We start from the raw sequence: 22,791 nt of genomic DNA on the forward strand, positions 1-22,791 counted from the left end.
CAAGGTCGAGAATGTCATCCAGAAGTGAAGTCGCGTTTCGCGTGCGCGTGGTTGTCGATCTTAGTCAGCCTTGCACAAAGCATCGGGGTTGCTCCCTCCAATGCAAGCCATGTTGTACAGTATGCTACACGCAAGCAATGTACCATGACGGACTTCATACCTAGCAGAGTACGCTCTGACCTTGGACATCAAAAGCGATCATCACGGCATGCGGTATCGAGGCGCCTGAGATCCGGGACTGAAGGGCATCACCACCGGCACCATGCAAAAGAGACCGTCCAGTCCGCGATAGACCTTAAGCCGCCGATCACATTCGACCATATCCTCCGACGGGACAAGAAAGACTCCGACTCGAGCAGGCGAGGCAGCTCGACTGCGCAGCAGCAGCTCGATAACAATACCAACAACGTTCCGCCCGTACCGGAGAAGCCTATAAAGCCGGAGGATGTGGCCAAGGCGAAGAAAGAGAATGAGAGGCGCGAGGAGGATCTCAAGGAGAGTTTGAAGAGCGTGGAGGAGGTGGGCATGAGCAGTACGCGGCAGTTGGACGACACGTACTACGCTATTCTGGAGAAGGCTTCAATGCTACGGTCTACCGTTTCCAGTCTGCAACAGCTGGCGGATGAGAGTCAGAGGATGCAGTCGACGTTTCAAGAGGACACTGAGAAGCTGGAGAAGGATACGGAGCAGAGTGTTCAGAGCTTGGGACAATTCGAGCCGCAGGAGAAGAGGATCAATGAGCTCGTCTCGAAGCTGGAAGATGCTCGAGGCAGAACAAACGAGTTGAATGATCAGCTGGAGTCTGCCAGGCTGCGAGTCGAGGCGTACGAGGGCAGAGAGAACGAGAAGGTCGCTCGACGAAGGGTCAGACTCAACATTACTTGGGCGACGTTGCTTGGTGTTTTAATGCTGGTGGTGTCTGTTCTACTCGCAAAGAACCGACGAGCAGTTGGCAAGCAGCTTGACGGTGTGAGCCAGCGGTTAGTGGGACTGGCTGATGTGGTGGACGATGTCGTTGCACCCATATCGACTAGATTGAGGCCCAGTCCAAGTGAGGATCCCACGCTGCGAAAGATGTTCGACGAGCTCTGACACTTATTCGTACCTTCTTACCACCCATTCGTTCAATCTGTCATCGGTAGTCGTACAATTGTCTGTAAATGTGTAAGGTAGCAGCAGGCTGGATCACATGCAACGACTTGGCGCTGTAAGCGAGCATCCTTCGGCTCGACAAGCATCCGGCCAAAATCAACTTCATCGACTCCATCTGTTCCACACTCTCTCGCGATTCCTCTCTTCTGCGTTGACTGTTATTCTCTTGGTCCGATGGCAAGCTTCGAAGCGGCGGCAGAATCGCCGTTGTTCTCCTCCCTCCTGGAAAGCATACAAGGCACCCGGTCCATCGTCCTAGCAGTCTGCGGCTATCTCGTGTACAAGTTGACGAACCTGCTATTTGATACCTACCTAGTGCGGCAGAAGTACCATGACATCCCAAGCTTACCGCGACATTGGGCATTCGGAAACCTCAAAATCATCGGGGAGAAATGCAATCCGCGTGCTGGCCGCCACCCGGACTATGGCTTCGAGGAGATATGGAACGACCTGGATCGGCCGGCTGCTTTCATGGTCGATCTTGCTCCGGTCGATAAGCGTTCGTTCCTGGTAGTTGCGGAGCCCTCCATTGCAGAGTCGGCTACCCAGCCAGGGGATAAGTTCAAGTATTCGCTCCCGAAGAGCGACACGATGCAGGCTCTAAAGCCATTGATCGGGAAGGAGTCTATCATTACGGCTGAGGCTGAGGAGTGGCGAAACCTTCGGAAGCGGTTTAACAAAGGTTTCGCGCCTGCTCATTTGCACAATCTCAGTCCTCTGATCATATCGAAGACGGAGATCTTCGTTAAGCGCATCCAGGACGCTGCGGAGACCGGTGCTGTTGTGCCTCTGAAGGATTTCGCTCAAGATCTAACGACCGATATCATCACTCAGCTGGCTATCGAGAAGGACTTCGAATCGCAGAGCATACCCGAAGGGCAGAGCCACAAGTCATCTTCTGGCATTCTTACAGCATCGAGGATACTGTCGACATTGATAGCAACGCAAGGCCAGGGCTTTGACCCTGTAGGCTTCTTTGACCCGGTCAGAAGATTTAAGCAGTGGTACTATGAGAGGCTCTTCGACCGCGAATTGTACAGCGTTCTCGAGAAGAAGCTCAAGCAGGAACAGCTCCAGCCAAAGAAGAGAGATGTCTCCACCAAAGCTATTGTGCAACTGGCTCTAGCAGACATGGAACCAACACCGGCTTTGCTGTGGAACACAGTTGCGCAGATCAAATCGTTCTTGTTTGCAGGTCAGGATACCACAGCGACGATGATTCAGTGGCTCTGCTACGAACTGTCGAAAGCGAACCACAACCCTCGGAATCAGGAGATCCTCAAGAAATTGGAAGATGAGCACAATGCCGTCTTCGGATCTGGAGCCTTTTCCGCGCTCGAGATCCTACGCAAGCCTGGTCAGGCCGAAGAACTGCTCGGCTCGAAGATTCCATACACCACCGCCTTCATCAGGGAGACCCTACGTCTCCATCCGCCCGCTGGCACAGCTCGCATTGTCCCGGACGCCGACGAAAGCAACCCACCCGTGTCCGTGAACATTGAAGGCCGAGATGCACGCATTGATGGTCTGAGAGTCTACAACTGCCAATGGCTCATCCACCGAAACAAGAAGATCTGGGGCCCCGATGCCGATGTCTTCAACCCAGATCGATGGCTCGATGAGGACTTCATCAGCAAGCTGCCGCCCGGAGCGTGGCGACCTTTCGAGCGTGGACCGCGAAACTGCATCGGGCAGGAGCTGGCGCTGTTGGAGGGCAAGGTGGTCATGGCTGCTGTGACGAGAGGGTTGCGGTTTGAGAAGGTCGGAAACACCGGCTTGAATGGGGAGAAGGAGGTCTGGGGCGTAGCGAATGTTACGACCGTGCCTGTTGATGGTATGACGATGAGGTTTCACTTGAAGGCTTAGGTTCCTGGTCAGCCATTTTGGGCGAGGTTTGCGCACTGCCATGCTGCATATCTTCCTACGGGATGCGATGCTTACCATAAAATTGCTCTCTCTCACACTCTAGTGCCGTCCCCGCCGTCGAACTTTATCCCACAAGACCATGTCTCAGTCCGCTACGCTCTAGGGCTGTACACTGCCAGCTGGACCGTCGTAATCATCGATAACACGCCGTAACATTTCGATTTGGTCACAGACCTTCGCTTTCCACTCATAGCACCACCGAGCCACTGACTTCCCATCCGGGGCTGGCAAGGCTACCTTCCACCTCCGGCACACGCCTAGATACAGAAGAATCGTCCAATACCGCATTGCAGAGTACGACCTGATTGCGGCGAGCTTCAAAGCCGCTTGCCGCCGGTAGCCCGCGTAGAACTCTCTCAGCAATAGACGGTAGAATCTTCGACTCACAGGCGTGCCATAAAAGCGCCGGCCAGTCTCCAGTAATATCAGAGCAACAACAGGATTGTCAGAACGAAGATCGAGTGCTCTTGTCACAACACTGTTGAACAACAACATGTCGTACTCTTCCGGGAACCTGTTGTAACGGTCTTCCGGTCTCGTTCTTTCTGGTGCCTGCACGAGATAACACTCAACCAGAACGAAGAGGAACAGGTCGAGAGCTGACATGGTGTAGTCCGGCCGCAAGTGACTCTCAGCCAGACCAAGTAGCCCAGATATCGCATCGTACGGCTCAGTGCAAGAGTGCGAATGGTACGTGAGGAGAGCATAACCCAGCGGAGGAGCTAAGATTCTGTTGGGTGCCTGCAGCGGTGCGGTCCTTCTGCTCAAGAATTTCAATGCCTCCCAACGAGCTCGACTACTTCGACCGAGGACACTTTCTTGTTTAGCTGGCAAATAAGGCTGGGTATCATCGTGTGCCACCTCCGCTAAGCCGCAAATGAAATATTCAAAGAAGAGCAGGTCTTGCAACAATCTTCCTTCCTCAACAACGAGTGATCCGCATTGAACAACCAGTCGCCGAGCCAGCATGACCTCTTGTACGTTCCAGAGCCGCAACCAATAAGCTGGTGGAGCGGAAGTGTCTGCGATGTCCCAGCCGAGAAATCGTTGCTCTTGAGTAACTTTTGCTCTGGCATCGCACAACGCTTGCCACTCGAGCAGCTGTTCGATGTTGACTTGTGGTGCCGCGCCCAGCCATGCAATGACTTGCCGAGCGTTACGGTAGATATCTCCCATGAAGAGCAACCTGTGCGCTTCTCTCGTCGACATCGGCCTGGTTGATACAGAGTGCGTCGATGTAGATCCATTCCGAAGCTTCCGGCTGGGACCATCTGACCTGGAGGAAGGCGAACGGATTGGGTCGCACGGCGTAGGACCTGCCATTCAACTTGATGGTACAGGTGGCAGGCTTCTTCTTCCAGCAATATGACAGAGCCGTGTAGTCGGGAGTGTGATTCAGCGAGAACGTGCACAGCTTGCATTGAACGGTTTCGGTTGAGGGCTCGTCAGGAGAGATCATCTGCATCAATCGTACATCTCACGTGGTAGCATTCAGAGGACCATAGATATCAGCGGAACTGTCCGCTGCTAGAGCTGGTGACTGCTGGCTAAGATGTTTTGCGGCTGAAGCATCGTTACGGTGGCCTCGTCCGTACCACAAGTTCACCAGCTCGCGGAGCTTCATCTTGGGGCAAGCTCACCATGTGACGATCTCCATGTCGTAGTGACTAGGTTGCAAGCACGGAACTGAAGCTAGGTATGTAAGCGGCGAGCAGTGCACGGTTTCATGTAGTTGCAGACAAGGCTGTGGGCTGTATGTGAGGTAGCGGTCCGAGTCCGCATGAGGCATTTATGGTCGATCGAATCAGCTCAACAACATGCATGCATATGCTGTACAACTGATCAAGTTGTTATGCCTCCACGAGTCAGTAGACAAAGGTTGCGATACAGTATACATTTTCTCAACGTTTCATCTGCCAGCCTATATAAGTGGTATCATACAGTCTTGCTCATAAATATCATGGTGGACGCCCTAAAGAGACGAACTTCAACGCATACGAGCGATTCCAGAATCCTGATGCCACTGTCGCTACCTCTTCGTACCCAGCTTCATACTCATCCTCTTCCGCTTACTCTCGGTTGCGGGCGACATTGGTCGTCTAGGGCCCTCCGCCGCATTGCCCGTCTCTTCCGCATTCTCCCACGGCAGCACTTCGCTTTTTCGCACTTTACTGCCTAACCCCAGTCTTTCCTTGGGCGTTTGATGCCACTGCTCGCTCATCACGGATGGAGTGAAGCTGGGCGCGAGCGAATTTCGACTGTTGGTGGTGCGGAGCACAGTATCGGGCTGTACAGAACCTTTGGAGTCGGAGGCTGAATCAGAGGGCTGCACGTTCTCTGCGGATGGGGTAATGACGTCTTCTTCGTCCTCGTCCTCCGTATACTCTTCCTCTTCTGCATCAGAAGGTTCTTCCGATTCGTCCAATAGCATGTTAGTGGTGTGCCTTGAGCTGGGATCTACGGTACTCGAGACCCGCTGTGGGATATGACCAGTCTCTCGCGAGTGATTTGCGAAAGTGTCGGTGAGGAAAGGTTCGATCCGACCACTGTCGTTCACCAATGTTGGCGACAAAGATAGACTCGCTTCGGGAGCTGCTTGTTCAGCTATAGCATCAATACTAAGCTGCGGTGGCTGTTCTGACTTCGGACTGCTTGCAAGTCGTGATCGCGGCCTGCTGAAGTTGATCGGAGAGCGACGGCAGAACTCGGCGAAAGAAGGTGGGCTCCCTGATGCTTTGCGATCTGCCTGGCTATCTGCAATCGTGGCGTGATCGAAAGCAGGAGAAGCTGCCCGGGGATAATATACGTCTGTGGCGTCCAGCTCAGGATAGTGTATCCCAATCAGCATCGGCTCCTCATCCTTGTCGCTGGTTGGAGGGGTAGCAGGCATTTCGACAGCCTGCCTGTTTGGAGGCGAGCCTTTGCTGAAGAAGCGTTGCATAAACCCAATGTCGTCACGTTCGAGCTCTGGAGGCGTGAGTGGTGACAGAGGCGATAGCGGCAAGTTCGTGTCGGGCAGTAATATCTTGTCATGTCCTTCTGGAGATGGTGGAAGTAGAAAGGTCTGAGGCTTATTCTCCTCGCTTTCTTCGATAGGTTGCGCTTGGAGTCCAGAGCCTGGCCGCGGTCTTGCGGATGCGCTCGTTGAAACTCTCCAGTCATCTGGTGACCATGGAGCATTCGTTGTCGAAGGTCGATTTGGGAACGTGGGCGATGAAAGTGCGCTTCCAAACGCTCGTCTGGCCTCTGCTGAACCTGCAGAATTCGATGTCACGGCGGTCCAGTCTGATCGCTTCGTCGCACTTGAGAATGAAGAGTCTGTGTGTCGGTGACTTGATGCCTTCGAAGACTCTATGCTCTTTCGCTTCGCGCTGTTCGGCAATCCATCCCATTTGCTATTAACCTTCGGTACGTAGTCTGGCAGCTTTTGAGTCGAAACACCCCGCATTCCTACTGCAGTGCTTCGGGCGCCTTTCTGTCTTGCCTTCTCCTTCTCCGCCTCTGCGAATTCTGCCCAAGCTGATGTGGACGGCTCCTTCAGCGTCAGAAACCCAAGCATACCGCCCTTCTTCTTCTTGCCCGCTGCTTGCTTGCCGCCTTTGTCCCCATCTCGGCTGGCGAATGACCGTCTTGTCGGAAGAGTATCGTCGCTCGCGCTCCGGCTTGAACCGGGCGTTGAAGTGCCTTGAGACGAGCGGGAAGAAGGTGGTCCTGAGCCTCCGCCCTCGCTCCTTGCGTACGCTATCATATTCGTAGGTCTTTCGTTGGTGTCGTTGGTATCGCTGTTCTCCGGTGGTCTGCGGTTGCGAACGGCGAGTTTCGGTATCCGTACGGGCACGCCGTTGGCATCCACGAACCGCTGAGGACTGGACGGTCGCCTCTGCTGTTCGGTTCAACCGATCGTCAGCCAAACTGCGTCAACCCGTAGATGTTGTTCCATTGCGGTCTGCAAAAGGCCAGACGCATCCATGGATTGGACAGAACTTACTGCTCCATTGCTGGCGACTGAGTCGTTCGCTGGTGCACCGAGCCCAGCCGCCCCATCGGAAGTTAATGTTGCTAACATCGAGCTTGACGCCAAGGGAGGAGAATGGCCGAAGTCTGTTCGCGCCAATGCGTTCGCCGAGGAGCGTTTTCAATTGAATGCGATGATTGTCGATGCAGTTGTTCTCTTCGCGATAAGACAAGAAGTATGTTCGTTTTTGCTCAGTAGAAGGTTTACCCTTAGATGAAGAGGTGGAGTCAACAGCTCTCTCACGATTTGGATCGATCAATCGCATCGAAAGCAGCCACAGCTGCTTGAACGAGATTCGTCACTGTGCAGCAGCAGGATGTGCTCCCCTGCAAGTTCTAGATCTCCACGCCGCTCACGACGATCCCAGCACGTGGCTTTCGACAGATCGTTCGAAGTCTCTTCCTTCAGGAAGGCGTGGGGAGATTCCCGGTGCGTGGTATGGTCAGTGTTGCTAGGGTTCGGAATCGACAATCTTCCTTCGATACAGCAGAACTCAATTCTTCGTCTGCTATCTTGCAAGGACGATCGTATGAGGATCCCCGCTCGGCCTTCGTCACGACAGCTAGCCATCGACCGCGAGGCCACCAATCGCGTACCTGAGCACGTGAAAATGCACTGCCGCTGATGTGCCGTTACAAAGTACAGCTGACATCGTGCGCTCGCCAGCCATTCAGTCTCCTGCTGCTGCATTCTGTTCCGACTGGGAAGGTGAATAACCGCACACGAGCCGCCACAGACAGCCACAAGGCCAGTCCGGAGCTCCATGGCTTGCGCCATTGCTGCAGCTTCGCGTAGGCCCCCGGTTTGTGGGCCATGGGGATCAGGGCGGGCACTTCCAAACAACCTCGCTTGCGTTCAAATGCAGCGCGAATCCGCTTTCCGAGACCTCGCATCCCAACACTTCCGTGACTCCGGTCAGCCCTCACGAGAAAGACGAGCCCTCCCGAGACAGACGAGCGCTTATAGACGCACAAACGGCGTTCGTCCTTCGGCCTGGAGTCGTGAGACGTGCTCCTGCTGTACACCTGCCGATCCGGTCAACGCCGACAGATGTGAGTTCCTGGCGCTGCCACGCGATCTGATAGACTTTCAACCACGGCACTGGGTCCGCATGGCAGCAAATCCTCTTTGTGTTAGCTGCAGCATCAACGGATACTGTGAAACAGTCCAAACGCCTGGACGCCCGTTCTCGACCTTTCGAACGGGCGATGCTGGCCATTAAATCGATGAGCACTCACAGCATCGTGCAGCTATGTAAGGACAAGAAGTCCATGTCGACAAATCCTTAACATTTCTCCGGGATGATGATGCTTCTCCGGGATTGTCGCGTCCACGCCGACATCTCCTCAAAGTCATCAGAGGTGCGGCCGACACAGCCGGTGCTATCACGGTATCGTGATACTTCTGGGCCAGGAGAGGGGTCCCATGTGATTGCCTCAGCAGCGCTGGCGTCTCTTCAAGGCCGTCAGAGGCGCCGCCAATACCGTGGGTGGTCTATCGCTGCCGTAATGATGTTGCGCTAGGAGAAGGGAGAGGAGTGGTCGCACCGGGCGTCTCCTCTCCCTAGATTATTGTCGTATGGCCCCAGTATAGCCAGTGATGAGCTACGATCGTGATGCCAGTGAGCGTGAGAAGGGGGGTGTCCTGCAATGCTCTGCGTCGTCTCCGCGCAGCAAAGTGTGGTCAATGTAGGTGCCGCGTGCTGTTGAGCACCACGAGCTGTGTACGAGAACGTCACTTCATCGCGATATTGAAAAGCAAAAGAGTGGGCACTGGAGCAGGAAGTGGACACGATTCTCCCAAACGCCGATTCTCACTACGCTACTGCACTACCTGAACGCACTGTAACCGCACCAACAAGGCGCGGAGAACACCAACCACCCCTCCTTCCACCCCCTTCCACCCCCTTCCACCCCCTACCACCCATACCCCCCCTTCCCACCGCTCCCTCCCTTCTCCGACCCCTTCTCCGATCCCTTCTCACCCCCGCCGCCACCATACCCACTGCTCCGCCCCCCTTCCTTCTTCCCGCCCCCGGAGATCCCCCTCTTCGCCATCAGCTCCTCGACCAGCTTATGCTTCGGCATGGCCAACAGCATATCCTTCTCTACCCTCTCCTTCACCTTCTCGATGTCCGAGACATCGATCGTGGTCTTGAGGAGGCTGCCGAGGGCCTCTGGGCTGCGGTACTTGAAGGAGAAGACCGCGTACGGCTTGTCCCAGGCGTCGATGTACTCCGGGCGGCGCGTGAGGTGGTCGTAGGCTGCACCTCTGCCGGTCTGGACGACGTGGCTCGCGGATTTGGCCTTGTTCGACGGGACTGGTGGGAGCGGCTCGGCCGGGTACTGATAGACTTCGCGAGGCGTGGCGACAACGGTCGAAGCGTTGGAGTCGGAGTCATCGGCAACCTCCTTGTCGATTGGCCTTGTCCAGTCCTTCCAGTATGGCTTGAAGAGCGGGTTAGGCTCAGCGGATGTTCCGGAGGCGACGGAAATGCTGTCGGACCTGCGGTGGTGCGAGCGGGTGCTCTTGACGGAGGACGAGCGGCTCTTGGTGTCCCATCCAGAGGCGCCGTTGTTCTGGTCTGCTGGTCCACCCCATGCCTTGTCGTTATTCTTTGAGTCCTGGCTTCCACCCCACCCTTTGGTGTCGCTCTGCTGCGGCTGATTGTCATTGTGGCCCCAGCCCTGGCTCTTGGTCGAGGAGGACTTCTGATCACCTCCGCTCCACCCAGCATTGTTCTGCCCATTCTGATCACCACCCCACCCACCGTCACCTTCATCCTGCTGTCCACTCTGGGTGCCCCATCCGGAGCCTGAGTTCTTCTTCGGATCGGCACCCCATCCACCATCGCCGCCTCCATTGTTCGGCGCATTCGTGTCCCATCCGCCAACATTTCCTCCGCTCTTCTGTGCCTCGTTACCCCATCCAGGAGCGCCACCGGCGTTGTTCTGACCGCCTTGAGTGTCCCATTCATTGTTGCTGTTCTTGCCGCCACGACCGTCGCTCTTCTTCTGCGGCCCACTGCCCCAGCCAGGAGCGCCGCCTGCGTTGTTCTGACCGCCTTGGGTGCCCCATCCGTTGTTGCTATTCTTGCCGTCGCTCTTCTTCTGCGTACCAGCATTGTCCCATTCGCCTGCGCCTACCTCGACCCAACCTTTCTTGTTCGGGTTCTGACCACGGTTGTTCTTCTGCACATCCTGAACCCAGCCCTCGTTGTTGGCCTTGTTGCGTTTGCTGTTGCGGTTGGCGTGGTCTTGGACATTCGCGTCGTCGGCAACCTTCTCATCTGCGTTGAAGTGCGGGTTGCGAATGTCGGCGTCATCGCAGCCCCAGAGGGTTCCGAAATCCGCAGCTTTGATAGGGTCATTCTTCTTTCCGGTCTCCTCGGGGGTCTGCGACGAACCGAAATGACGAAACGTCTTGGGCGCGCCTTGTGCTTGTCCTTCTGGGGCTCTCATAGTCTTCGGGGGTCCCATTGCTCCAGGCCGCAGATGCGGCGGTACACCGGTGTTGAGCGGTACTTGTTGACCCTGAAAGCCTTGCGGGTGCGGGAAGCCTTGCTGGGCCATGTAGACTGGCACTTGGCCGTGGCCCTGAGGTTGACCGTAGTAGCCCTGGGGTTGGCCGAAGGGTTGACCGCGGCCTCGGCCTTGTGGTGGGAGGTAGCCTGGTGGACAAAAGCCCTGCGCCTGATTGTATCCCTGGTACTGCTGCATTTGCGGCATCTGCTGGTAAGGTGGGCCGTAGCCCGCAAGAGCCGGTCCCACCATGGTCTCGCCAACCGAGCGAAAGCCCGGTGTGTTGCCTGGCGTGGGCGCATACGGACTCTGCTGCATGCCGTACGAAACACATAATGGCTGAGCGAATCTTGGAGTGTCGGCGTAAGGACCTCTCTGAGGTAAAGGCGTCGGAGGCTCGGCAAACTGTACTCTCTTGTTAGGCGTATCTGCAGCGCCGTCCAGACCGAACGTGGAGGCCCGCTCGCTGTGCTCAGCATGCGTGTTGTTCTTGCCAACTTCTTGGTCTTCTTGAGGGATTGGCCACGTGGGCTGCGGCGTACCACTGGCGAGAGCGCCTGCAGTGGGAAAGAAGATAGCGTTGTACTCGTGTAGAAAGCCTTGCTCTTCGGCAACCGACTTGAGTTGAGCTTGCACATTGTCATGGCGCTCCTGGACCGCTGCGACATCCAAAGCTCTCAGGGGAGTGGCGTGTTGAATGAACCAGTCAAGTCTCTCCACCCGAGCCATGTAATGCTCGTACATGGCCCGTGGGTCCAGCGCATCATCGGAGACTCCCGCGAGAGCAAGGAACGGGTCCCGGAACAGACGCCTCTGAAAGACGCGAAGGCGGTACAGTCCAGGCCGGAAGTCCAGGTCGCGGTGCACATCCATGCAGAGTACCATGCATTCTCGCATGGCCTCAATATCTTCGAAGGCTGAGGTGGTGTGAGGCTTGGCGAGGATGTTGCTGTAAGTCCTATACGCAGCCTCGACTATCTCGCTGTGCTTCCGCTGAATGGCTTCCTCGCATTCATGTAGGTGAGCAATGTCCCTGTCGAATTCCACAAGCTTGAGCTCCTTTTCACCGCATATGTAGTCAGCTTCTTGGTTGGCAAGGCCATGGCGTCTCTGCAACACCGCCGTTATCTCCTGATTGACGTAGCGCATCAGAACCGGGTACTGAGCATCCATCTCGGGAAGCTCATCGAGCGCCTCCCTGATAGCTGCAATGGCGATGTGGGGCGCATCAGAGTTGAATACCAGTGGACGCATATCGTGGCGGATGTGAAAGCGGATGTAAATGTCTCCTGGCCCAGTGCGACGGGCAGACGTGCTGTAGTGTGGTGTTGACGATGCACAGAATGGTGTCCTGATGTTGACTCCGCTGACGCTGGCTCTGACGCCGGCTTCGCCTCGACGAACTTGGAAGATGAAGCCTTGATCATGATCCTCTGTAAGCCGGAGTGGAGGAGCGGCGAAGATGTTTGCGGGTGCATCGATGACTGGTGATGACGGGGCCACCTCATCGGACCAACGCAAGGAGTCGTGCTCTGGAAGACGAGTGGGTGCTTCGCCATCATTAACCAGAGTTGTTGAGCTACCCCAACTCACAGAATCCGGACTGGAAGGACGCTGACTATTGCCGCCCATGCTCCTCAAAGCCTCCGTGGTGAGAGCGTTGCCAGGCAATTGCTCGGATTCAGGTACCTCGATGGCGCGCTCAGGCTGAGCACCGCTGCTCTCGGCCCTTGTCTCCCGCATGTTGCTGCAAGATTGTGGGGCATTTGTTGCTCGGATGCGCTGGTCAATCTCAAGAACGTTGCGTAAGCTCTGTGTGATGCGATCGATGCCGGGCTCTTGCTGTGGGCTGGTTGCTTGTGAGAGCTGAACGATGTTGCTCGCGTTGGCGGAGCCGTGAGCATTGCTGATCGCTAGCCCATCGCTGGTGACTTGAGAACGCTGAGGAATGTCGCGGGGTTGCTTCAACCCTTGAGCGATGAGACTGATGCCCGGTCCTTGCTGTGGGTTGGTGGCCGTGGCCAGCTGTGGTTGAGTGCGGTGTGTCGGATGTCCTGGGCCTTGGGAGGCGTGAGAGGTGCTATGGGCATCCTCAGAATCGTCTGCGGGGCCGTCGTAGTTTGAGATGCGTCCTCTCTTCAAACCTCTTGACACTTCGGTAGGTACGTCGTCCAGCGCGGGTTTGCAGCGCATAACCACGACTTCGATAGTGCCGATGTTGTTTAAGAACTGCGGGTTGAGGGCTGGAGCTTTGTCCGCAGAGACTGTATGACGTTAGTTGGCAGCCTCCACCGCGGAAGGGAGATGCTCACCTCTATCCAGCTCCTTGAACGTCCAGTCACTCCCAATGAATGCGCCGTGCACAGACTTCTCTTCCTTTTGACGTAGATGAAACTGTACCTCGTATTCGTTCGGATCTACATACTGGCCAGGCAGCTTCAGGCCGATTCTATTGCGGTTGCACTGGTAGACGCCGTCCATGAATACGAACAGGGCAATGCCGGGCGCAATGTACCCTTTCGTCTTGAGGTGGATGGTGAAAGGGATGTCTGAGTCTGTCACGGCGATAAAGGTCTCGACATGGCCGTTTCTGTACTTGGTGCCGTACTCTTTGAGCTTTGTGTTGCCTGGGCCCAGCTCAATCGAGCACTCGAGCTGGTTGAGTGTCGGCATGAGTGCGGTGCGGTTTTCTCTGTGTCTGGCACCCAAACAAGGTCAGCGGTTCGGTCTTTATGGTATGAACATGCAATTGCGGAAAGCGGCGTGGCTCTGGCTGATGGACAATGTTGGTTGTGAAGTTGTGTTTGAGCACAGCGTGGGAAGAAAATTCTGTTTCAGTCGACGCATCACGAAGCTTTGGTCTTACCGTGGCAACGGCATATCAACACGTGGACCCCTCAATATCACATGCACAAACAAGGCACTTGGCGGGGTGTGTTTCAGGTCTGGTGGGCGTGATTCTCAACGCCTCGCAGTGGGTTCGTTTAGACAAGACCTTGGAATCGCAACGCGGTCATGATTTTACTCCGAGAGATTGAGATACTCCTCTGCCTCCTCTGCTTGCATTGCCTCTTTTGCCGCCTCCAAATCCTCCGTCTCCTCCGCATGGGCCTCCCCTGACCCTGGTGTTGAACCCAGAGGTGGAAGTCGGAATCGCTCCACACCCAACACCGACGGCCAAGGGAGGGTTTTCCAATCTTGACAGAGGACTATTCTTGCACATCATGCATAGCAAGACCAATGGCAGTTACATCAGACTCTCCCCAATGCAGACGCTCTCAACGACCCACCACAATCTTAACCTCCTGTACGATGAGCTCTCCACCGCCCAAAACCTCTTACACGTTCCAAAATCATGCTGCCATCGTCTTTCGTCGCCGGTACTGAGAGGCATCGCAGGACACAATGCAGTCACTAGAGCCATTCTCTCCGTCTCCGCTCCTGGGTAGAGATGATCCCCGTCGCAACACCGCTTGATGAGTTCTTGAAGTCCTACTCGCCCCCAATGTTCACGGGAGAAGTTTCGTCATATCAACGAGAAGCGCAACGTGAGTTTTGATGATGATGCCAACATATTCGATGAGTGTTTCAGGACAATAATCACATGATGGTGGGAGAGAGGAGGAGTCAAGATGAAGTGAAGTCGGAAGAAAGCTCAACATTTCAGTTGCCAAGCTTCGCGCTCGCGCGTCCATTCGCCCTGTCTGCGCTTCCGCATCCACAACCACATGGAGATCCTGCGCGCTCCGCATGTGGTGAATGCTTGTTCTAAACCATGCGGATGCGTGGACTTGCACATTTTGATGTTCAGTCCATATACCATCTTCACGAAATGAAATCATCGCACTGCCATTGGTTCTAGACTCCGACCGCCACGCACTCCCTCAACGAACTGGGAAGGAGCGATCGTTTGCTCGGGCAACGAGGAGTCAGCAGAATGAAGTTTGCGAGTGAATATCAAGCAAGCGACCAGTCTGTGTTGACTCTCATCGCCGTCCTCGATACCATAATGTAGCCTATCAAAGACATAGTATACAAACGGTGAGACGTCCATATTGCGCTCCTGCCAGTTCTGAACACTCGGTGAGGGTGACGGTGGGGCCCGTCATATGCTGTTATCTGATCATCCCAACATCTCCAACTTCACTACAAACCTCACGGACTTACAGCCACTCGTTCGTTCGCTGCGCCAGCATCTTCACCTTCACACCTTCGTTCACCACTTGAACATTTCTTCCACACCGCGGCAGCTTGACCACATGCGAGCGACAGCCATTATCGAGCATGGCCTCACTAATGCGAATGGTGGGCCTGCGGCCAGCCGCCGCTTCGGCCACTCCGGTGACGATGAACGCAGCGAGCGCGCTGTCAGAGCCAGACGAGAGACCGAAGACTCCGCCACCACCTCCGAAGGGAAGCGGACGTTGGCATCGAACAGGTCCCAAAAATCCAAACGAACTTGATCCCAGCATCATTCCCACAGGGCCAATGTCCGTACTGCGCGACCATGTGCGCCGATGCGTGTTCAGGATCGACCGGTTTTCGGCGACGGCAATCGCCACGCTCATTTTCGAAGATTGCACCCAGGCGCAAAGCATCGCATTCATCGAGGGGTTCTTTGTGGCCTGCAAAGAGTGTCGAGGTCGTCTCAGAGACAGGTGCGACTGGAACGAGACCGAGCTGTTCAAGCAGATTTCGCCGGCATTCGCACAACTCTGGGATATCGTCAATGAGTACAAAGGCAAGCACGCGCGGCGCTTGTCCGCGCACAACTTACGCGACGTTCATGTTGAGTATGAGTATGGCACATATCAGCCAGCAAAACTCCAGGCCGAGTGGGCGTACATCATGAGACAGGTCAGTCAGCATCGTTTGGCATGATTAGAGGGATGAGCTAACGTACTCCACAGGGCGGCAAGGTATACCACCAATGGCCTCGCTATGAGCAGTTCCCTCAGCTTTCTTGTCCAAGCAGGATGGGCGTCGACATTATCCTCAAGCCCGAAACTCTGGAAGAGCTCTACCCGGACAGCAGAGAGGATGTCGAGGTCAACGTCAACATCGAGCCCATTGACCCAAACACACCAAATCCGCATGTGATCGAAATCTCTCCAAGACTGCAGGCTGGCAAGCTGTTTCCGTATTACCTGCCATCGTCATCATCGGCAGGTCCGCTTCATCGCTTGCCCGCGGAGCGTCAGGAGGAGATTCGACAGGAGGTCGATCAGGTCTGCAGCGGTCGGCCACGGGGTGACAGCATTCAAGCTCTTCTGGACGCTACAAAAGGAAGTCGCACCTGGTATGCCGGGAAGAGCAAGAACCCGACCACACGTTTCCAACCAGAGTGGTCGCCGGACAGTCAGCCATTCACCAGGGATGTGCCGGGTGCTTCGAACCACGAGTGGTGGCAGAAAGAGTGGGCGGAGCACCAGCAGAAGATGCAGGCGGTGACGCAAGAGATGGCAATCGCGCGAGGCATGACAGTACCGGAGCCGTATCCTCTCGAAGTCCTTCCAGATCCAGCTTTGCCGCTTGGAGGAGGCGTGAGCGAGAAGGACAGGTTGGCAGCATCCAGAGCCGAGCTGGCAGAAAAGCTGGAAAGGGTGACAGCGATCAAGAAGGACATCGAGTTCACTACCAGTCGAAATCGCCACCGGAATGGTATCGACGAGTGCGAAGAGAGGCTCAAGGCTCTCAACAGCGACTTGGACCAGCTCGACGAAGTCGTCAATGACTTGAAGGTCGAAATCTTCAACCTGCAAGACCGATCAGACCACGGTGTCTTGAGCACTTCGGTCCCCACGCCCAACGAAGATGGCGAAGCAGTCCGCAGCGATTCGGCAGTCTGGCTCAGATCCTCCGCGAGACAGGTGCGCACGTCTGCAAGCTCCGCTGCCCCAACTCCAGCCGGCCAGAACTCAAAGACCTGGAAGAAGTCGCCGTTGCCGCCAGGGCTGCTGACTCTGATGCTCAATCCACCGCCGTCTGCCGTGCAAGCATCAAATCGAATTGCACTAAGAGGCAGCAGCCGCTTTATGAACATCACGCAAAGGACGTTGGTACCATCAATGCGCCTGCCACATGGATTCGTGCCTCCACCTCCTCCGCCCCTTCACCACGAAGGCGGTATGGCGGATACTCCACGACCAACCTCAGGTTTCTCGCCTCGGTACGTTCTCGGACGGCCTGCGGGAAAGGCACATGTCGCATATGCGCATCTTCCGGAGACTGAGAGGCGCTTCGGAGCTTGCCAACAACCTGACGCCGAGGTAGACCAGGGTGAATGGACCGACGCATCTTCGCCGGAGAGTCGACATGTGCACTTCGATCTTCCAAGCGCCGCAGTCTCCAGTGGAACTGACTCAGAGCCCAGCTTTCCTTTTGCTACAGCAATGGATGGAAGTGGTTCAGCGTCCATGGAGGTTTCATCGGGTAGCACAGCAGAGACAGCCTTTGAGCCCGTCACTCCTTCGAAGTGGTGCGTCGTCAACCAGATCGGTAATGGTGACGTAGATGGAATCGCTGACAATCTCTTGCATTGGCAATAGGCTCCGCAACCTTGACGTTACTGCGGCGCCCACCCCGAAGCGCCGCATCCTCGTCATGGACCATTACTCATTGGACATCACGCGGAGCGCTACTCACCTGGAGGAGATCCGCTCACGCTCCACCAGAATTAACAAACGAGCAGAGTACCCAGCAGGCACCATCCCCATCGGCAGCCCAAGCAGCTTTCCTCGTGCACCAACAGACGCTGACATCGAGAAGCAGCATTTCCATCGCAAATATAACGCTCGAGAGACAAGAATCATGCGTTTTCGAGACGACCCGCATGAGCTGGCATTGCGGGAGGAGGAGGTGAAGCGCATTCTCCTCAATGATTATGGGCCAATCACAGGTAAGGCGGATTTTTATCATCGTTGTCGTGAGACTCGGGCGGAGGTCGAGAAGCAGATGGCGCGGGCAGCGCAGGCGGGTGGACAGGCGGCAGCAGGTGGTGGGCATGGGGGGCGGCGTGGGCAGCAGCAGGCAGCGAATTGTGGATGCGGGCAGCAGGCGGCGGTTGGAATGCATCGCGGGCGTGAGGAGGAAGCGATGGAGGCTTGAGCGGAGTGAGAGGGTCGGTATGATGATTCATCGCAAAAAGGGAAATTCTTGAAGGCGTTTGGAGTTTGGAAGGCACACAGTGCTTTGGTTGGGATGACACCCCGTCCTCTTCATGGACACAGCAGATTCACAGGGTATGGTGGGAAGGATGGCAACTGCGGTTTGATGGAGAAGACCTTGTTCACGCCTTGTGGGCTCATCGTATGGCAATGGTGGAGTGGACGCTGTGACTGTACAGTAGCACGGATGGAATGGGAGCTTGATCAACACACTTGCCTTTCTTTGATGCACGTCAAGGGATTTGCAGGAGCAACCTTGTCGAGTTCCTCAGGCGTATGACTTACCACAGCAGGACACCTTCTTCGACGTCGAATTCTCCAGTCTTGCGACCTACACTGTGGAGTGCAGACCGTGGGCAGTACCGCCGAACTGGAATTGTAAGCCACAGCGCTTTCAGACCACCCAGTGAGACACGAAAGATGATCACAATCAACAGCCGCAGTCGACTTTGCTATCTTTCAGGAGGCAGAAGACAAGGCTCAAAAGGGCTTGCTGAAGGGGCCAACTCGAAGCGAGCCGTGCCTGCCGTGCCTGCCGTGCCAGCCGTTGGACTGAGCCGCTCCGAGTGGACAACCTCCTTCAGCCTGAACGTTTATCTTGACTCCTTATTTCCACTCCACCACACCTCACGATCTCGCATGCACTAACAATGCATAGACTATAGGCGCGCGTCCATCCGATACATGCACGAGATCAGGAGGAACGTCCCAAGTAGGCAGCTCGATCTCATCTAATTTACTGGCAACCAACCCCTGCGAGCCCAGCTACATCCTTCCTCCCTCCCTATACCAGATCGACCAGGGAGCCCCCAACAAGCTCAGACATGTTCAGCATTAGCTCCAGTGCTAAGACTGCGGCTCCACGAACCTTGCCAGTTCTTAATCAAGGTTATCTCAAGAGCCCCTCGAGCATGGACCGACTGCAGTCCTCTCCTTTGTCACCAAGCTCACGCCTAGGAGGCGGCTGGCGTCTTCGATACAACTGAACCGCCCGCCTCTAGGGCAGCCCAGCCTGATCAGGAAGGCGAACATGCTACACCGCGGCAGGGGACGAGATAGTGAAAGATGATCGACTGTTGGAGGGTCTACATAACAGTGTTTGTGCTTCCCTTTCGTCTGCTTCCAACACCATTCTGAGCTGGTGCTCTTTTCTACCTTTTCGCACCTTTCATACAGTCGTTCTCAGACAATTTGAACAATGTTCTTTACACTCGTTACAGCTGCACTTGCAGCGTCTACCGTTTTCGCTTCTCCTATTGCCAATACCAAGGTCGTTCACGAGAAGAGGGATGTTCTTCCCAGCGGCTGGAACAAGCGCAGCGAGCTCCACAGACGGGCCATCCTGCCGATGAGGATTGCTCTCGCTCAGAACAACCTTGAGAAGGGCGGCGACTGGCTGCACGAAGTTTCTGACCCCGAATCCGACCGCTACGGCAAGCACTGGTCGGCCAAGGAGATCGCTGAAGCCTTCGCGCCCAGCGACGACACCGTCAGCGCTGTCAAGAGCTGGCTGGCATCCCACGGCATCGGCAACGATCGCATCAAGCACGGTCAGAGCATGGGTTTCCTACAGTTCGATGCTTCTGTCGACGAGGCCGAGAACCTCCTCAACACTAAGTACAACGTTTACCAGCACACCGACAGCAAGCAATCGCACGTTGCTTGCGAGGAATACAGCATCCCAGCCGAACTCTCCGAGCACGTCGATTTCATCACTCCCACCGTCCACTTCGATGCTCCGATCAAGAGGCACGACAAGCGCGAGCCGATGGAGAAGCGTGCCATCAGCCCTGGCGTCGAGAAGGGTCTCGGTGAGCCCGGCTCGCCATCCCTTCCTAAGCTTGGTGCTACGATGAATGGTGCCGACATTCTGGGAAGACTGAAGAACTGCAACACGCAGATCACGCCCGACTGCCTCCGAGCACTGTACGACTTCCAGCACGGCCACCTCGCGCTGAAGAAGAATGCCTACGGTATCGTTGAGTACACCCCACAGGCATATGTGCCAAGTGATCTGGACCTTTTCTTCCGCCAGTTCGCGAAGAAGGCTGTTGGCGAGCGGCCCGTGCTGGACTCTATCGACGGTGGTGTGGTCCAGCAGACTAACATGTCGTTTGGTTTTAACGGCGAGTCTGATCTTGACTTGGAGTACGCTATGAGCTTGGTCTACCCGCAGAACGTCGTTCTGTACCAGGTTGGTGATCTTGTCGAGGGCGCTTCCTTCAACAACTTCCTTGATGCCATCGATGGGTCCTACTGCACCTTCCGAGGAGGTGACAGCCAGCGCTTCGATGCCGTGTACCCGGACCCCTACGGCGGCTACCAGGGCCCGCAGAACTGTGGTGGGTTCGCCGCCACGAAAGTCATCAGGTAAGCTCGCCCGCAACACAGGTCAACAACGCTTCTGGCTCACATCCTCCAGCACATCCTACTCCTACAACGAACACGACCTCACCCCCATCTACGAACGCCGCCAATGCGCCGAATACCTCAAGCTCGGCCTCATGGGCGTCAGCGTCCTCTACTCCAGCGGCGACTACGGCGTCGCCGGCAACGGCGGCCAATGCATCAACCCGGACGGCACCTACAACAACGGCAACAGCGGACGCTTCAACCCTTCCTTCCCGGGCTCCTGCCCCTGGATCACCTCCGTCGGCGCCACGCAGGTGAAACCGCACATCTCGCTGCCCAACGCGCTGGCCTCGGGCACAGAGCCGGAGAAGGCTTGTGAGACGGTGATTTACTCCGGCGGAGGCTTTAGCAACGTCTTCCCACTCCCTGGGTATCAGCGGAAGGAAGTCACTTCGTATTTCGCGAACAACATGCCCCCGTACACCAGCGCGCAGTACAACAACAGCCAGGAGACGCGCGGGATCCCGGACATCAGCGCGAACGGCGCTAATTACGTCGTCGCTGTTGATGGGCAGTTCGCCAAGGTCTACGGGACGTCTGCGTCGAGCCCGACGTTGGGGGCGATTTTGACGCTGATCAATGAGGAGCGGTTTTCGAGGGGGTTGAGCAGTATTGGGTTTGTTAACCCGGTGGCGTATAAGAACCCGGGTGTGTTTAATGATATTACGGCGGGCAGCAACCCTGGGTGTGGGACGGATGGGTTTCAGGCGGTGCCGGGGTGGGACCCGGTGACTGGGCTTGGGACGCCGAATTATCCGAAGATGTTGAAGTTGTGGTTGTCGTTGGGTTAAGCGGTATGCCTTGTACTGGGCTGCGGAGGTTTGTGATTGTGTGTACGAAAGGAGACGCTGTGAAGAAGTAGGCTTGTTGATACATGCTTGTGACTGTACACTATTCTACACGTTCTGAGCTGATGCTGAACACTCGTTCTTCTTGCCTCGTCTGACTGATGCTCTGCCATACAGGCATAAGCATATTTGTCGTGGCTCTTGAAGGCATGTCATACTTCGTCCCGTCACCGCCGCTCTTGTCTGCACCATGGAGTAGAAGCTGGTTGCCTCCTTCAAGTCGTCGCCTTCTTCTCGTTCTCAGCCACCATGCTCTGGGCCTGGCTAGCAATTCCGCCCTTGCTCGTTGCACCGAAGGCACGCTGCTCGCGGCTGTGCAGGAGGTCGGCTTCGTCTTTGGTCACGTGCTCTGGGTCATTGGCCTGTTCAAAGTCTCGTCAGCATGCATTGCTCATATATTCAACAGGAGAGCTCATCTCACCATCTTTGGGGCGACCTGCTCAGCCGCGCTCTCCAGATTCTCAACCCGATCAGCCGCAGACTGCGTAGCCGGGTCCATCTGGCCTTTGCTCGGCATCTTCGCATCCCCCTCATTCACAGCAGCCAACCGCTGAGCATCGGCACTGATGGAGTCCGAAGGCGGCTGGCCCTGGCCCATCGCACGAGCCTCGCGAGACTTAAGATACGCAGCATCCTCCGACGTCACGTTGCCCGGCTCAGCCTGCATCTTGCCTCCGACTTCCTGCGCGGCCTGCTCGAAGTTGCGAGTCTTGCCGACCTGGCTCTGCATCTGGGCGGAGGTGGAGCCCTTGTCTGGTCCGCCTTCGGCTTTGGCGGTCTCGCTGATGACTTGGCTTGCTGGGGTGGGTTGGGCGGCCATTGTCCTTGATGTGGTGGTGAATTGAGAGGCTTGGTATGGGAGTCTTCGTGGTGTGGAAACAGTTAAATTGCGGAATGAAGAGAGAATTCTTGAGGATGAAGACATTTCGAAAGGCAAGAGGGGTTTTGAAAGGGCCTTGAGATGGCATCTGCGGTGACTTATATCTGACATCGATGTCACCTACTCATTGCATCATGCGTATGCCAAGTTGCATGCACAGACTTACAGTGTCCAAGAGCGCCCTTTCTCTGACGATGATATCTGCACAAATCCTAGGTCAAGAGGATCGTTCCTTGGTGAGATCGAAGCTGGCTTGAAGTGATGTTCGTGCTCGAAGAAGTGAATGTACGCGTCAAGCTCGTGTTCGGTGCTAACCGCTTCGAGCCTGGATCACGTGCAATGGCAAGGCAAAGTCTCGCGATAAAACTTCCTCCTTGCCCTATGCCTTTCAACTTCAGGTGTTGTCGAGATGTCCAGGAAGAGTCCCTCCGAGTCTAACTGTGCCTGTCAGCAGCACAGGACAGACTAATCTGGATCGGACATGCAGCTCGCCCACTGTGTTGGATTCTGACATGTCAAAAACACCGCTCAAGGACCGGCAAACCTGTCATCATCCTTTACAGGAGTCTCTGACCACAAAGATCTGGACCCGGGAGCATCAAATGCGGTGCCATTGGACAGTGTCAGATCACCTGACGAAAATGGTCTGCAGCTTCCCGTCAGCCACACATGCAAGTGATCCAGAAGAGGCGACGGGAGATGCCTTTGTACTGCCCGAAGCGTTGCAGAAGTACATTGTACTATCGTGTCCAGAGACAAGACCGATCACGCATGAGCTCGAGCGCACCAATGCAATGTGTGCTGTCAGATCAAGGTGCGGATATCACGGGCCGTCTGTTATGCTTCTCCATTCCAATATCAAACTATCGAG

At 55.8% G+C, this 22,791-nt stretch overlaps 6 protein-coding genes across 6 annotated transcripts; 3 read left to right on the forward strand and 3 right to left on the reverse strand.

The window, feature by feature from the left end:
* Positions 1-144: 144 nt before the first annotated feature.
* On the forward strand, positions 145-3,018 carry LTR77_001181 (uncharacterized protein; the record flags this gene model as incomplete). Its single annotated transcript, XM_064798443.1, has 2 exons — positions 145-1,051; positions 1,469-3,018. The coding sequence occupies 2 exons, from the start codon at positions 145-147 to the stop codon at positions 3,016-3,018; spliced, it is 2,457 nt and encodes an 818-aa protein (XP_064662770.1).
* Positions 3,019-5,107: 2,089 nt separating this feature from the next.
* Positions 5,108-7,144, reverse strand: LTR77_001182 (uncharacterized protein; the record flags this gene model as incomplete). The annotated part of the gene is made up of 2 exons (XM_064798444.1): positions 5,108-6,961; positions 7,067-7,144. 2 exons carry the CDS (start codon positions 7,142-7,144, stop codon positions 5,108-5,110), a joined length of 1,932 nt encoding a protein of 643 aa, XP_064662771.1.
* A 1,865-nt stretch (positions 7,145-9,009) lies between these two features.
* LTR77_001183 (uncharacterized protein) lies at positions 9,010-13,287 on the reverse strand (the record flags this gene model as incomplete). Its single annotated transcript, XM_064798445.1, has 2 exons — positions 9,010-12,878; positions 12,927-13,287. The coding sequence occupies 2 exons, from the start codon at positions 13,285-13,287 to the stop codon at positions 9,010-9,012; spliced, it is 4,230 nt and encodes a 1,409-aa protein (XP_064662772.1).
* Positions 13,288-14,898: 1,611 nt separating this feature from the next.
* On the forward strand, positions 14,899-17,721 carry LTR77_001184 (uncharacterized protein; the record flags this gene model as incomplete). Its single annotated transcript, XM_064798446.1, has 3 exons — positions 14,899-15,471; positions 15,525-17,092; positions 17,163-17,721. The coding sequence occupies 3 exons, from the start codon at positions 14,899-14,901 to the stop codon at positions 17,719-17,721; spliced, it is 2,700 nt and encodes an 899-aa protein (XP_064662773.1).
* Positions 17,722-18,978: 1,257 nt separating this feature from the next.
* LTR77_001185 (uncharacterized protein) lies at positions 18,979-20,983 on the forward strand (the record flags this gene model as incomplete). Its single annotated transcript, XM_064798447.1, has 2 exons — positions 18,979-20,150; positions 20,203-20,983. 2 exons carry the CDS (start codon positions 18,979-18,981, stop codon positions 20,981-20,983), a joined length of 1,953 nt encoding a protein of 650 aa, XP_064662774.1.
* Positions 20,984-21,255: 272 nt separating this feature from the next.
* LTR77_001186 (uncharacterized protein) lies at positions 21,256-21,860 on the reverse strand (the record flags this gene model as incomplete). Its single annotated transcript, XM_064798448.1, has 2 exons — positions 21,256-21,402; positions 21,462-21,860. The coding sequence occupies 2 exons, from the start codon at positions 21,858-21,860 to the stop codon at positions 21,256-21,258; spliced, it is 546 nt and encodes a 181-aa protein (XP_064662775.1).
* Between the last annotated feature and the right edge of the window lie 931 nt (positions 21,861-22,791).

This window comes from Saxophila tyrrhenica (genome assembly GCF_035928015.1).
Source record: "Saxophila tyrrhenica strain CCFEE 5935 chromosome Unknown scaffold_2, whole genome shotgun sequence".
Lineage (NCBI taxonomy): Eukaryota > Fungi > Ascomycota > Dothideomycetes > Mycosphaerellales > Extremaceae > Saxophila > Saxophila tyrrhenica.